Source organism: Erythranthe guttata, chromosome 14 (assembly GCF_056151865.1).
Source record: "Erythranthe guttata isolate IM_541 chromosome 14, IM_541, whole genome shotgun sequence".
Classification (NCBI taxonomy): Eukaryota; Viridiplantae; Streptophyta; class Magnoliopsida; order Lamiales; family Phrymaceae; genus Erythranthe; species Erythranthe guttata.
Genome location: NC_142546.1, coordinates 3,075,201 through 3,091,198, shown reverse-complemented (window position 1 = coordinate 3,091,198; position 15,998 = coordinate 3,075,201). Strand labels below are relative to the sequence as shown.

General features: G+C 33.7%; 4 protein-coding genes across 4 annotated transcripts; all 4 read right to left on the bottom strand.

Moving 5' to 3' along the window:
- Nucleotides 1-43: 43 nt before the first annotated feature.
- Nucleotides 44-4,225, bottom strand: LOC105954417 (uncharacterized). Its single transcript, XM_012978086.2, has 6 exons — nucleotides 3,908-4,225; nucleotides 3,321-3,385; nucleotides 2,919-3,205; nucleotides 2,670-2,741; nucleotides 2,521-2,583; nucleotides 44-406 (listed from the first exon to the last, which is right to left on the bottom strand). Exons 1-6 carry the CDS (start codon nucleotides 4,012-4,014, stop codon nucleotides 362-364), a joined length of 639 nt encoding a protein of 212 aa, XP_012833540.2. The 5' UTR covers nucleotides 4,015-4,225; the 3' UTR covers nucleotides 44-361.
- Nucleotides 4,226-5,491: 1,266 nt separating this feature from the next.
- LOC105954414 (putative xyloglucan endotransglucosylase/hydrolase protein 1) lies at nucleotides 5,492-7,034 on the bottom strand. Its single transcript, XM_012978083.2, has 4 exons — nucleotides 6,857-7,034; nucleotides 6,549-6,649; nucleotides 6,252-6,445; nucleotides 5,492-5,969 (listed from the first exon to the last, which is right to left on the bottom strand). The coding sequence occupies exons 1-4, from the start codon at nucleotides 7,032-7,034 to the stop codon at nucleotides 5,552-5,554; spliced, it is 891 nt and encodes a 296-aa protein (XP_012833537.2). The 3' UTR covers nucleotides 5,492-5,551.
- Nucleotides 7,035-9,266: 2,232 nt separating this feature from the next.
- Nucleotides 9,267-11,319, bottom strand: LOC105954415 (putative xyloglucan endotransglucosylase/hydrolase protein 1). The gene is made up of 4 exons (XM_012978084.2): nucleotides 11,074-11,319; nucleotides 10,786-10,886; nucleotides 10,269-10,465; nucleotides 9,267-9,699 (listed from the first exon to the last, which is right to left on the bottom strand). Exons 1-4 carry the CDS (start codon nucleotides 11,258-11,260, stop codon nucleotides 9,300-9,302), a joined length of 885 nt encoding a protein of 294 aa, XP_012833538.2. The 5' UTR covers nucleotides 11,261-11,319; the 3' UTR covers nucleotides 9,267-9,299.
- Nucleotides 11,320-13,140: 1,821 nt separating this feature from the next.
- LOC105954398 (uncharacterized) lies at nucleotides 13,141-14,472 on the bottom strand. The gene has a single exon (XM_012978067.2). It carries the CDS (start codon nucleotides 14,281-14,283, stop codon nucleotides 13,342-13,344), a length of 942 nt encoding a protein of 313 aa, XP_012833521.2. The 5' UTR covers nucleotides 14,284-14,472; the 3' UTR covers nucleotides 13,141-13,341.
- Between the last annotated feature and the right edge of the window lie 1,526 nt (nucleotides 14,473-15,998).

Genomic DNA, 15,998 nt, shown 5'->3' with positions numbered 1-15,998 from the left:
TAACCAATAAAAATTACTATACATAAGCAATAAAATACAGTGCTTATCAATATGGACCGATACAGTGAACCTGTTGCGATTAATCTGGCAGATAACGGTAGACGAAGGAAAATAATTCAAATTACAAATGGGCGGTCAATATCAAAGGACTAAGCAATTAAGTTGAACAAATAAAGCATCAAATTCACCAGTTGAGGTCCTAACGTGCTTCGAAAATCAATGATCTGTGTTCAATTACAACAACAAGCTCATTGAAAGGCTAATTTCGGTCTACCACAGAAATGCTATATGAGAAAACTTGTACAACGCAAAATTAAGCCTGGTGGTGTAACGGTCCGAAATGGACTACTCCCCTCGATTATCAGACTTTTGATTCCAGTGCCAGAAGAATCTTCTTCCTTGGACCCTGAAACCATGAAGATTGCATTAATGGAGAGTGACAGAAATAGACGGACCAGCGATCAGGATTAAGTTCTAATTAACAAACAGGGCTCTGGATGTCATTATTTAAATCATCGTTGAAATGTAGCAAGTATTAAAAGAAGAAACGCAGTATATGTAAATGTGATGCAGCTCAGCAGCAATTCCTTATCCAGCATCTATTTGCTATTTTACTGTATCTAAATTACGATATATAATTTGAATCTTACAAATCTTGTAAGTACGAACAGACAAAGACGTATTTGGCCCTATTTATTACCATTTAGACTTTTACTACGATATAATAGTAACGGAACCATCAGTCCATTACTTTGCACACCCATAATACCATTTTTCATTATAACGAGAGTTAAACAAGTTAAAATCAACTTGTTCAAACTCATCAAGTCAAGATAACTAGCTAGTAAACCAAACTGCATCATTACAATGCAATAAGAAAATCTATTACAGAAACAGAATGGACATACTTTAAAAAAAAAATCAATCTAAGAGAAACAACATCTCCTGGAAGCTGGAATTAATCATGTAGGTTATGAAGCCAAAAAGAAAGAAAAAAAAAAGGTGCTTGGGACACAACGGCAATATGGGCCAAAGAAATCAAGCCTCCGACTTTTACGGATATTAATGACGATAGCGAGAGGAGAATAAGGAAACGATAAATGCTAGAGGTTAAGGCAAGAAGTGGGGTGGTCGAAAGATCTTCCAATATCAAGTATTAATGATAGGCGGAATCGGGCGAGGACTATTGCAAATACAAGTTGCATTAAGAAGTTAAAGGTAAGAACGGTCATCGTTATTCCAGCTCTATATCGCTTCAGGCGAGACTTTCTGCGGAGTTGGTGAACTGTAAGATATCTTGTAGTTACGATTTTCTTGGCGAATCTCCAAAGTCGGTTCAGCTAGGCAAGGCAAGTTCACACCTAAAGAGCTCTTGCATTAAATGAGCCTAGCTCCAGCAGCATGCATTAAATAGGATATAGATTGGATACTTTCTAAACAGGTATCTGCTAAATGATGTTTTAATTACACTTCAAACCCCAAATCACAAGCTTCAGATTTAACACCTTCCCTTTGAAAACAAAGCCTACTATCCTATATAAGACTCTCACCCTAATCCAGTTCGAATAATGTATTTTTCAACATCCAGAGGAAATGTGACATTAAAGAATAGTAGCAATAACCACCACATGTTTAACCGGCATGACGTATTAGCCACTTCTTCCATTTCACTTCGCCAGCAAAGAACCAGCTATAAATGCAGCATCTTCAAAAGATTCTGGTCGTTAAAGACCTGATCGTTCTGAAGTATTTTAGGCATTTCTATGTCATCATTTGTATTTCACTAAAGGGCAACCGATGTTTAAGTCACTGAAAAACAAACTTCATGCTACATTCAAGCTGAAGGTGAGCCCCTATTTGTTTTCTTGATCTTGATTTCGATGAGACGGTAAGATATGCATATATTACTTCAAATTGATCATATTGCATATATTAGTTCCTTATAAGTTATATTGCTATCTTATAAGGAATTGCTGAGACAGGGATGGTGGCTTATGACCTTGCCATAATAAGTGTTCTCAAAAGAAGGAATAGATAGGTCTATAACAAATTAGGGAACAGAAATTATAACTGTTTAAGATAACAAACAAAATAATCAAACAAGGACATCTAAAAAGTAATTTTCTTAAATCTAGGCAGCTCAAAGAATTCGGTTCATTCAGAGTTTATAGAATTTTCTTAAATATATGCATTCTTTACGTGACTTTTCTTATTTATTCTGTGAGGCACCTATCTCTTAGCAAGTTAAACCACTTGCAGACTTTTAGCTTCAGCGGGAAACAAAAGATCCTAAATAATAACTTGTGGTAACATGGCTGTCGTGAAATAACCCGGACCAGAGATAAATTGCTAAGAAGTTATATATTAATCCTTCAAGGAAAAAGGAAGTAATTCTATGAAACTTCATAGCACTCTTCCTTTCCTTTTCATATAAACCCTCTTTTGTTGACTAAACAACCAAAAGAAGAAAAATTACTTGAGAAAGCTAACATGTAAAGGGCCTAATAGAGCAACACTCACCATTGGTACTCCCAAGGCTTTAAGATCTTCATCAGCCATGTGTACTAGGGCTGCCATATCAACCTGACATTTTGCAGCATATTAATATTTGTAAAATTCAGGAAAATAGTTCCTTACAAAAAGTAAACTTAAAGGGTAAAAGAGCATACTTCTTCCGCCTGAAATGTAATTGAGTATTTCTCGAGACCCAGGGACTGAAGGAAACTATCCACAGTCTCAACCTGCATAAGCATCAATAGATCAGAAACATTGCTAAGAATGGTATTATCACATTGTTCTTAAACATTAAATGGGGATTATCACATTTTTCCACACCCACAGTGAAAAAGGAATTGAGAGAAAAGAAAGAGAACGAAAACGTAATCTATCAGCAATGAAGCAAATGGCGGTTTCCTTACCTTCTGTTGAGTCTTTTTCCTGGTTACAGTGCTAGCAATCTTCTTTGTCTGTCGATCAGGCTCTTCAGCCATGACAATATCCCTAAGAGGTTTTATGGCTTCAGGTGCAGGCTTTGGCCTCAAGGGTCGAGCCTGAGACTCAATAGGGCGAGAGTACGGTGTACCGGAGAGCTTTTCACGTAGATCCCTTCCACCACCAGAAACAGATCCCCTCATAACTCTTGTAGGTTGCTCGATATTCTTCCTTTGAAGCTTCAGCCTTAGATCATCTGTTCCAACTCTGCGATCTATCCAGAGCAGAGTACAAAGTCAAACAACACCTCAGCAGAACGAATATCGTACTACTACCAAAAGCACGAAATATTATTAATACAACTCTACTTGAGATGAGAGGGTGCATACTTGAGCTTTGAGGTCCACTTTTCTCAAAAAGATCATGCTCCCATTTCTGATCGCCTTCCCTCTGTCTGCATGGAAGAAGAAAAAAAAAAGCGAATTTGGTAAAATCAACTGCACCCTTTTTTTTCTCAGGAAGAACAAACTACGATTTTCGGTTACACTTACACTTAACACACCCACACTTAACACACCCTCTACAATGCAAAACTAGAGGGAATATTATCACACAGCCTAATATCCCCTTACCTCAATCCCAAATCACCAGATAAAAGAATATGCAGTTGTATCAGAAATCATGAATATCTAAAAAAAACATGAGCTTTACCACAATTTTTGATTTTTTTACCAACCCCAGCAAGAAACAAGCATTACATCTTTCAATTAAATTGGTAAATAACATTCCCTTGTAAATAACATTCCCAAACTCAAAATTTGCTGTCATTAACTAACGAATCAAGCAACAAAAAAAAAAAAACATGTGAATATAAGAACCAAAAGAGCAAAGTAGCCTCGGAGAGAAAATTAGAAGGGTTTTATATCACCCTTTACAGATACAAAGGAAAACGCATATATGAGAGAATGAAGTTGACCTCTTGCCAGCGATAGGCCTCCGGCGACTGGAATCGGCGGCGGAATCGCCGTCAAGGCGCTCTCTAATTGACCTATTAGCCTGAGCCTCCTCCCGATCAGCGTACATCGTGTGGCTACTGAACCGACAAACTTGGTGCTCCGAAAAACCCTAACCCTAAATCCAGCAACTGTTATCTGCACAAATTGCGAAAGGTTGAAGATTTTATGGAGGTAGAGAAGAACTGTAAATTGGGCATTCAGAATTCCTGAATTTATAATTTAACCTTGAACAATTAAATATCTATTAACCGTGAAAAATAATGGAGGATGAACGGGTCGGGTCTGTGCCCCTTCTGGATCTGGGCTTTTCTCCTTTTTCTTTTTGGTATTATTATTATTATTATTATTATTATTATTATTATTATTATTATTATTATTATTATTGTTGTTGTTGTTGGAACTGTGCAAAACTGCAAATGTCTAATTTGCACAAAAGATGAGCAAATATATTGAATATCGATACATTCACTTAGATGTGTTCACTCGGCCAACAAATCGAACGAATACTCACTTAGATGTGTTCACTTGGCCAACAAATCGAACGAATTATACATGCCAAATACATAATCGAAAATTATGATCGGTATTCAGTGAATATTTTTTGGAATTCCAGTAGTTGGTATTGTATACGGTGTTGATGTTGTATATCATACCGTATTGAATACCGAAATATTTAATAATATTTTTTTTTATTCGTTAAGATTATATCAAATTATAAAATACTTTCAGATTGATAACGTTTTTCAATATTTGCATATTAGCTTCTATTGATAATCACTTTTGTTAGGATCGATTATTGAAATTTGAATGTCAAATTCAAGAATTAATGAGTTTAAATATATTTTGTTACATTTTTTTAAATATTAAAATATATTTTTGGTTTTACTGGTTCGAAACAGAAAAAAAAAATCGAATTAATCCGATAAAAAAAGGGTACCAAACCCAATAGTTTTGTTCAGTAAACAGTACCAAGTTTGAAAGGAAATTTTTAATTTACCGAAATCCGGCACGGTTCGATGCGTACCGAACAAACACACCTACTAATTCACTAACTATCTCATGTGGACAACGAATTGAGCAAATTTCGATAAATAACTCACGATCGTTTATTATGTTCTTAAGTGTTTAAATAAGACATCTAATTTAGGTGGTGTTTGCAAATGCTTTTTGAAAGTGATTATGCGGTTTTTTTTGCTCATAATCTGTTTTTAGTTGTTTGCAAAATCAACTTTTGCTTTTGCTTCTCTTAAAATAATCTGTTTTAAGCTATTTTTTTAAAAGCACCCATAACCCTACTTTTTCAATTTTAGTTCATTTTTCGAAATATTTGCAAGCACCCCCAACTTTTAGAAATAAGCACTTAAAACTAACTTAAATCACAATCACTAACTTTTGCTTTTAATAATCATTTGCAAACACCACCTTAAAATCGAATTAAATTTATTCGTTTACATCAACTTACAATCAAATAAAAGTTTGTAGAAACATAAGAAAAACATTCAACTTAGAATTAATTTACAGAAATTATAAAATTAAACATAATTGTAACCCTGTAGACAATTTAAATTTATCAATTTATTTATAATAATAATAATAATAATATATTATATATTAATATATTGATTAGACACACACTCAGGGGGAGTAACAGGGTACCTAGCCTTATCAGTACAATAATCATAATTCATATATTTTTCTCTCACATTCTGATATTCCTTTATCTGATTTCTATCTAAATTCCAATATTTTCTTTTATTCCACCAATATTTAGAGGCATGGCAATTGTTACGACGACTATTTGTCGAGGGTAATTGAGATAACGGGCATCCGTCAACGTTAAAACCCTGAAAACGGGCAGTGAAAGGTGAAGAAGTCCAGTTAATCTTTGTCTGCCCGCCGTCTGTCGCCCAGTCGTCTCCGTTAAATATGCTGACGTGTACTTCCATTGCTTTCGTTGGGTACATAACCCCGATCTTCGTGTTGTTCTTGAACACTCTTATTGGGATATCGTCCACGTAGAATCTGAATTAAATTAAGGGTTTCAAGAGTGGAAATTGGAATATATAGAATTTCCTGAATTCCGTTAATTAAGGTTTGAAAGTTTCTCATTTTGGATTATCGGAATTTTCGAATTTTTTTTTTATCTAAATTGAAATTATGTATAGGATTATTATTTATTATCTGATTTTAATTAATGTCAAAAAAAATGATAATTATGTAAAATATAATCTTGAGTAAGAGATTTGATAATTAGGTCATTTTTTTTGACGATAATGATTATTACGAGAAAATATATGTTCTTACGCTATGAGGTGACGGTTCCATAGGATTTTGTAAGTGTGGAAATCTGCCGATGGGTCGAACCAAAGAAGAACTCTTTGCTCTCTATCTCCTTTCCCATTCGCAAACACGTTCGTTTGCAATATGATCGGTTTGCCTTCTTTATTCCCCAAGAACTCGAAATCTAGCTCGTCGTGGCTATTACCACTTGAAGCGAGCTGCAAAATGTAAACTTAAGTATGTATTCCAATATTTTAGGTTAAGACTATATATATATATATATATATACACACACACACATACACACTGACACACACATACATAGAAAGCTGTAACAACTCCGGCGGTGTTTTTGTTAGCAAGCTTGATCCTCATATTAAAGAACCCTGATTCATATTGTAGCTTGGATCCAAAGCCAGCCCCTACACATAAACTTAATTAAATATTTCAATACATATATAGATAATTTACAATTAAATCATTTCGTACAATTACACACGTGTTGCATTAATATTATATATATGCATGCAAATGAAAATAACGTACTAAGTTTCTTCAGCATATAAATCAAACAGCAACGTATAATTAAAAAAGTATAAATAAAATTAATATCTAGAATTAATTATAACCAGAATTAATGTCCAAAGAAAGCTGAGCTTCTCTTCCTTGATCGAGTAACGAAAAATGGTCGTTTCCCCAAACAATTTTGTAGCTTGCGTCGAAAGCCACATCTCCGTTATCAGCACCATCCACATGAACTCCAAATACCAAAAGAACTGCGACAAAACGCAAACGACAATAATTCATTTGAATATTCAATAAAGAAACCCTAAAACTCATTTAACTTGTAGTAGCTAGTGTTCTAGTTAACGTAAACTGATCATGTTATACATATCTATATATTGATCACATGCATCTTATTTTAAGGGGTTGTTTGGCAGAGAAAGAAAGGTGGCAATAATTGTGGCTTGGAAGTACTTATCTATACGCTAATTAAACTTGATATCGTCCATGCACGCAATCAATACCCATAACTAATTGCATAAGCTGGAAGTTTAATTATTGAATTAGTGCAACCAAATGTCATTGTGTGATCTTAGTTAATGCACGTGTCTAGCTATAAGTCATTTTTGCTTCAAGGCTATGGAAACTACAAGTGGTTTATAACTTTCTTACCTCATGCTATAGGGGTTTCATTTTCATATATGCGTTGGTTCCCTAGCGGAATCAAGATTTTAAGTTTGTGGCCGGGGGCGAATGCATTACAAAAAGTATAAGATGGGCCGATAATGCTAATCATACACGACTTTTTTAGATCCTTACATAAAAATAATAGGGATTAGAGAACTGTTGGGGGCCGATGGCCCCATCTGACCTATGTTGGCTCTGCCACTGCATTGAATGAGGTCAGAGGCGAGTTCACCCTTAAGCAAGGGCGGACTCAAGCTCACCCTCAATTTACAATTCCCCCTTATACTATATATCTATTTAGCCCATCCAAATTTTATTGATTAGCCCACCCAATTCTCACACAAAGGGCGGTTAAATAATAGCTAACCCACGGAATATTCCCGGCACCGGAAAATTGCAAACCATTCCCATACACATCAGAAAGAAGCTTCAAAACGGCGGTCCGATCCAAGAAGGGAAAGAGAAGGTCAGGTTTCATGTTGCTTTTGATATTATATCTTCCCTTTTTTCTCCGGCGAGCAACGAAGTCGGCGAGCCCTAACGTGACGGCACAAGATTGCAACGGCTTATGCAGCGCCTTGGGATTTAAAGCTAAGATTAGATAAAATGGAGAAGGAGATATAGGGAGGAGATCATCGATAAGTGGAGACGTACTAGAGAGAGAGAGAGTACAAAACCTTGTTAAAAAAATTGCGATACGATTCGATATTTACAATATTTATTTTAGGGATCATTTAACGATATTTTCAGCACGTTAGGGGTGATTTGTGCGATTTTCAGCCTAATTTGGAGTGATTTGTATGATTTTCAGCACATTAGGGTGATTTGTGCAAATTTCAGCATTTGTTTATATAACAATTGTGTGTTCTTTTTATTTTATTTTTTTTAATTAAGGCAAGAAATAAAATTTGCTTCGGATAAATTTTATTGTTCTCCCAATCAAAATCAACAATTTTTACAACATCACATGCACAAATAAAAAACATTTAATTATATTAGCAAACGTAACAAAATCGACACTAATATTTCTAAAATTATTATTTTTGTCCTACATAATAATTCAACTTTGAAACTTGAATTTAGATTTATTTTGAACGGATGGTTTGACTCTAAATTAAAATATTAATTTTTGTTATATGATATATATTTTGTTTTATTTTTAATAGTTAGTCAAATATCTTATTGTATGATAGTTCATACGGTGCGAATGTGGAGGAAAACTATACACAATAAAAAGTTCAAAATTCGAATCAAGCCGTGTTAAATAAAAATAATTATTTTGTAGAATTATAAGTAACATATAAATTAGAATTAATTGAACACATATTATTAAAAGTGCTGATAATTTAAAAAACACAAAAAGTACAACAAATAAAAGCTACCCAATAATAAATAATAGCAAAAACAATAATAATAATAATAATAAACATAATAATAATAATAATAATAATAATAATAATAATAATAATAATAATAATAATAATAATAATAATAATAATAATAATAATAATAATAATAATAATAATAATAATAATAATAAAAACATAATAATAATAATAATAATAATAATAATAATAATAATAATAATAATAATAATAATAATAATAATAATAATAATAATAATAATAATAATAATAATAATAATAATAATAATAATAATAATAATAATAATAATAATAATAATAATAATAATAATAATAATAAAAATAATAATAATAATAATAATAATAATAATAATAATAATAATAATAATAATAATAATAATAATAATAATAATAATAATAATAATAATAATAATAATAATAATAATAATAATAATAATAATAATAATAATAATAATAATAATAATAATAATAATCATAATATATTATATATTAATGTCTAATTCTTAAATTGATTAGGTGCACACTCAGGGGGAGTAGTAGGGTGCCTAGTGGTATCGTTACAATAATCATAATTCATAAATTTATCTCTCACAATCTGATATTTTCTTCTCATAGTTCTGTTAAAATTCCAATATTTCCTCTGATTCCACCAATACGAAGATGCTGAATTGCATTTGCGACGGCCGTTAGTCGACGGGCAGCCGTCGACGTTAAAACTCTGAAAATGGGCGGTGAAAGGTGCATATGTCCAGTTAATCTTTGTCCTCCCGCCGTCGGTTGCCCAGCTATCTCCGTTCCATATGCTCACGTGTATCTGCATTGCTTGCGTCGGGTACTCGACACCTATTTTCTTGTTGTTCCTGAACACTCTTATCGGGATATCGTCCACATAGAATCTGACATACAATAAACCACCATTATGTTATGTATTGTTAGGCAAGGGCGAACCCATAATTTTTTCGGGGGTGATTTAAGAAAATAACAAAAGTTTTTTTTTTTTTCCGGACTAAAATTGCATAAAAATAAACTTTGTAGGGCGAAAGTCTATAAACTGATAGATAAATACTAAATTAAATTAAAAAAATATATAACAAAAAAAAATGTTAAATTTTTTTTTCTAGAGGGGCGGGGGCCACCCCCAGTCTCTTATTGGGTCCGCCCCTGTCCTCAGGGTTACTGAATTTTGTCAATCTCGATTAGAAAATTTCTCATTTCGGAATTTTATTTTTTTATTTACGTATTTCAATTTTTCCGTTGTTTTTATCTGAATTAAAATTATATATGAGATTACAATTTACTGTCCGATTTTAATTTCCAATAAATTATTGACTTTTTGTTTCCAAATATTACATGAAATAGTAAAAAGATTTGAATTTACCGCGCGACCAACGATATTGTACGAGATAATTAGGTCTTTTTTTTTTTTTAATGATGATTGTTACGAGAAAAGAGATATTGATCTTACGCAATAAGACGATGGTTCCATAGGATTTTGTAATCGTGATAATCTGCAGCTGGATCAAACCAAAGAACAACTTTTTGCTCTCTATTTCCTTTCCCGTTCGCAAACACGTTTGTTTGCAATCTTATCGGTTTGCCTTCTTTATCCCCCAAGAACTCGAAATCTAGCTCGTCGTGCCCATAATTACCACTCGAAGCCAGCTGCAAAATGTAAACTTAAGTATTTCAATTAAAACAAAAAATAAATAGATTAAGACTAAATTAGTAGTTATATATTTATATATCACATTCGGAGACGGCGCTAACGACGCTCGATTTCAACTGCTTTGAATTTTATATGCAAATCTCATATTCATTAAGTTTCAAGTCAATTAATGAATGAATTGAATAAACTTAAAAATATATAATAAAAAAAATATTATGTCAAGAATTAATACTTATTTAATTTAAGAAGTGCAAATATATATATATATATATATATATATATATATATATATATATATATATATATATATACATACATAGAAAGCTGTAACAACTCCGGCGGTGTTCCTGCCAGCAAGCTTGATCCTCATATTAAAGAACCCTGATCCATATTGTTGCTTGGATACAAAGCCAGCCCCTACATATATATATATATATATATATATATATATATATCAAAATTAAATTCAATATATATATATATGCATGCAAGTGAGAATTTATGTACTAAATTTCTGCAGCATATGAATCAAGCAGCGCGCTGAATAAACAAATTATACGATATAGTAATTAATGAATATAATTAATATCGAGAACTAATTAACCAGATTGTGCGTCCAAAGAAAGCCGAGCTTGTCTTCCATGCTTGAGTACCGAAGCATGTTTGTAATCTCCCCAGACAACGTTGTAGTTAGTGTCGAAAGCTACATCACCGCTTTCGACACCACTAATCATCACCACTCCAAATACCGCCAAAAGAACTGCGAAGAAACGCAAACCGTAATAATTCATTTCAAAATAATTTAATAATTAATTATTATGATATATGTAGAGAGAGATGGAGAGGGAGAGAGAGATCACATCTTATTTAATGGTGTGTTTGGCGAAGGAAAAAAAATTAAAGGTGGCAAGTGTGGTGTGATAATTATCAGTTTGGAAGTACTTATCTATACGCTAATTGAACTTGTCCATACATTCATGCTATCATGCACCCATAACTAATTAATTGCATCATGCACGATTTTTTAAAAAATTTTTTTTGGGAAGGATTTTGTGACATATATTCAAAGTGTATGAAAGTGAAATAATTGTTTTGCAGAATATAGTTTGGGGATTAATTAATTAATTTATTGAATTAGTGAAATCAAATTAAATGACATAATTGTGTGATGCTAATGTGCCTCTAATTAAGTCATCTTTGCTTCGAGGGTAGGGAAACTATATAAGTGGTTATCGTTCTTGCATCACATTTTTTTCATAGTAGTGGCAAACGGAACTTTCATCTATGTTAATGGAGAGGTTAGATAATAAATTACGTACTCCGCCAAGTGCAAACAACAAACTGAAAATAATATACTGTATATGATTTCATTAAATATAGACAGAAAAATGGAGAAATTAAAAAAACTAGCATCATCTAATTACAAATACTAAAATAAAGATATGATATGCGTCATGTAAATGAAAATAATAATAAAAATGAAAACAAAAAAATAACACATATCACTAAAATGCAAAAAAACAACAACAAAACTATAAAAAATACTTTGTCTATGCAAAAATTGTAATTTGTAGTTTCTATTTAATGCAGTAATTTGATTTTGCCGTTCCAATTTTTCTTTTTGTTGTTTGTTTAAGAAAAATCTGTTAGAAAAGGCAAGCACAAATTATAAACTTACTACAGATAAATACAGAGAGAGAAGCAAAAGGCTCACTTTTTTGCAAGCAACGAGCAAACTATGTTTTTGTTTTTAACTGTTATACGAAGAAATCATCTTATAATTCATCTTATAATGTAAAGCTCCATTTTTTTTTCTTTTGTATAACATTTCTTTAACCCAAAAAAATTAGAATTTGAAAGGAAAGAAAAAAAATTCAGAAAGAAAGAGAGAGACACATGAGAGATGAGAGATTAAATATAGGGAGAGAAATGTGAAATTAGAGAGAGATAGACTCCAAATAAAGGGTATCTAGTCAATTATATGATCATATAAACATCCACAAAAAAGAAACCGTTTTATATTTTAATACGGGACTAGTCTCAACAATCTCGACCAAAGCATGTTTGTTGAAATTGGATAATCATCCATTGCAACAAATGTTAGTGTACTAGTCGGAAGATAATTTTCGAATTTCAATAATCTTGTTTTGAAATTTTTCGATTTTGAAACCCTCATCTTCATGGTGATATCATATGTTTCGAATTACTATATTCCCAATGCTTTTATTACAATTGGAATTATATACCACTCTTTTGAAAATTCCTACTTTCGATCAAATTTTGATATCTGAAAATAACTCGGGCAATGTTTGGAAGCGTTTTGGAACTTATTTTGATTTCATTTTGGGGAAATGTGTTTTGGGGGAAGAATTTGAGAATGAAAGTAATGTTTGTTTATATTTTGGAACGAGACAAAATACACTGTAGCAGTCACATCATGTTTAAAAGTGTTAGAAAAAAGTATTTTAGAAGAAAAAAAATTGAAAGATGAAGTGATATTTATTTGTTTTTTAGTGAAGACATTTTTTACTGTATAGCAGTCACATCATTTCTGAAAGAGAGAGAAACTTTTGAGATTGTTTTGAGAAAATTATTTTTGAGAAGTGTAATAAGTATAATTTTGTTTTGGGAATCAATGAAAACAAAATCAAAACGGATTTTTTTGGAGACATTTTATGTAATACAAGCACAAACATTGTTGGGATACACATACACTTCCAAACACAAACACTACTTATTAAACCTAATTGCAGCATGCAATGTTTTGCTCCCATTCATCTTCTAATGCATGATGATGGGATCAAGTAATAAATATTCAAAAACTAAACTATGAAGAAAAAAAAAAAAAAAAAGAATGAGCAAAAAATGAAAATCAGAAGATATCAAGAATTTCCAAGATATAATTATTGCAGAGCGGGCAATTCCCTCTCTCCACCCACAGCTCCCTCGAGCACAGCCGGCAGAACGAGTGTCCGCACGGCACAAACGCCGTCCCTTTATGCCTCACCATGCATACGCAGCAGTTGTTATACCCCGCCCCACCGGCCCCGCACCCGTCATTGTCGTCGTCATCGTCGTCGTCGTCTTCCTCATCCATCATATACCCCAGCCCCATCTGATCGTCGTCCGTCTCCGCCAGTAACGACATCAACGACATCCTCACCGGCCGTTCCTCCCCTTCATCCTCCTCGTAGGAATCCTTCTTCCCCTCCTCCCCGCCGCTGCTTTCCTCCTCTCCGTCGTCCTCATCCTCCGCCTCTTCATCGTCGTCGCCATCGTCCTCGTGGTCGTATTTTTCTTCCCTGTGAAGCCTCTTCATCGTCGAAGGACCCGACGGGTCGAATCTCCCGCTCGCCCGCTCGATCGCTCGGCTAGGGTTCCGGTTCAGGCTCGGGATCCGGGCATCGGGTACGGCGGAGATGTTGGGCTGATCCATCGGGTCGGATTCGAGACCCGAGTTGATCCGGGTTGATGGGTGGCGGGCGATCATCCGGTTGTTGTTGTTGAGGGGGATGTCGGAGGTTGGGACGGTGACGGTGGATGTCCACGTGGATCCTCGGCCGCCGCTGTTGCGGCGGCGGAGCTTGTCCTTGAAATGGCGCCACGTCTTTCTGCTGTCCTTCTGGCTGCCGCCCTCCTCGCGTATGATGTCCAGCAGTGTCCGGTTCGACTCGGTCCGGCCCAGAGGCTCGTTGGCCGGACGGCCCCGGCCGGGTTGGTTGTAACCGCCGCCGGCGGAGTCTTTGGGCCTCTGGTTATAGCCTCGCCGGCTCTGAAAATCGTTGTCCTGCCCCCCGCCGTCGCCGAATTCCATTCCGGCCCCGATTAATAAGAGAGATTGATTTGTTGATAGTGTGATCAAACGAAAACAAAACGGTTCAGATATTTCACATTGAAATGAAACCAAACTGATATTCTGGATTAGGAGTGCAATGTAATAAGCTTTGTTTGTTTATTCGGAAAATAAAGAAAAAAGAAAAAGAAAAAGAAAAATGATTTAGTTTTCTATTTTTCTGTTTTTTACTAGAGAAGGAGAAAAATATATGGTATTTATGCGGAGTGTTGAGCGAGTCCGGAGGGAGTGTTTTTTTATTTTTTTTAAATAAATATATTTTTAGTAAATTAATAAAATAAATAGGTAAATATATGGCGCCTCCGAAGAATATCTCTCCGTAAATAATAAATACAACTATCCCTCTAGTATTAAATTCAACATAATCTTCTAGATATATTACGTGAAATGTTCTCTAGTTTGCGCTTGTTTTGTGTAAAATTCAGTTTCTGATGCACAACAATCTGGTATTTGAAAGCTATGAGCCGCATCCTATGATCATCTTGTTTCAGAATGTATAGCTCAAATGAGATAAAACAGATACAAACTGGTTCCTCACAATCTAGCGAAGTCGAATCAACTCTATGTAGGGTCATTGTATCTTAATTTGTTTTTATCTCAATAAATTTGATTTTGGAAAAAGAAAGTTCTTTTCGATTTTTGAAATTATGATTTTTGAGTTTCAAGAACTTTCTAATGCGGAATTTTAGTTTGTTTTTATCTCGAAAAAATTCCATTTTGGAAAAGAAAGTTCTTTTCAGTTTTGAAATTATGATTTCTGAGTTTCAAGAACTTTCGAATACGAATTTTTGATTTCTAATTGATGTTCAACTTTCAAAATTTTAACTTTTTAATAATACCATGTATTTCTTATTCACAAGCATGGTCTATTGCTGTTAGTCCTTTAGTCAGTGACGTCGGCACGATTCGAGTGTGGTCGACTAAGTCATGGTTGAAAAAGGGTGCCAAATGAGGGTTGACACAAACCAACCACACATCGATTAATGAGTGATCGAGTTTTGGGTAGACATTTGCGATGTTTGTCTAAGAATGTAAAGAATAATTCTCGTCGATTGGGCACGAACATGACTTGACAAATGACACGAGCAAGGGATGAACAAAGACTTAGGGCGGCTGTCAAGAGTTAGTCTTGGCAGCTCGGGAAAAAAGAAAAATCATTTCTAATATATCAATTCAACAATGGTGAGTAAAATTAGAAATTAGTTAGAGTAAATTATGAAACCTTCCTGAACTTACACTAAACAACAAAAAAAACTCCACCAATTCGTAATAACCAAAATCACCTTCTGATTGACCATTGATCAAGTTTTTTAACAGAAAATGTGTACAATCTATTATACCTTCTATTGTTAAATAGGTGAGGCATAAAAGAAAATAGTTGAAATTGTGTAAAGTCTATTCTCTGGAATAAAAAAAAAAAAAAATCCGTGGAAAGTCACGACTCACGTCACACTATAAGGGGTTGGTGTAAGAAAGAAACAAACGTCAAGTTTTTTTTTTGATAATTACGAATATGTAGAGGTGATTTTTGTTATTTAATCTAAGTCTGGGGGGGGGGGGGGGGGTGTTTCATAATTTATCAAACTCTTTTAACATATTTATGTAAAATAAACATGTCGGTGAAATACATAAATAGAACTTATCAAAAAAAAAGAAATACATAAATAGGCCCAAAA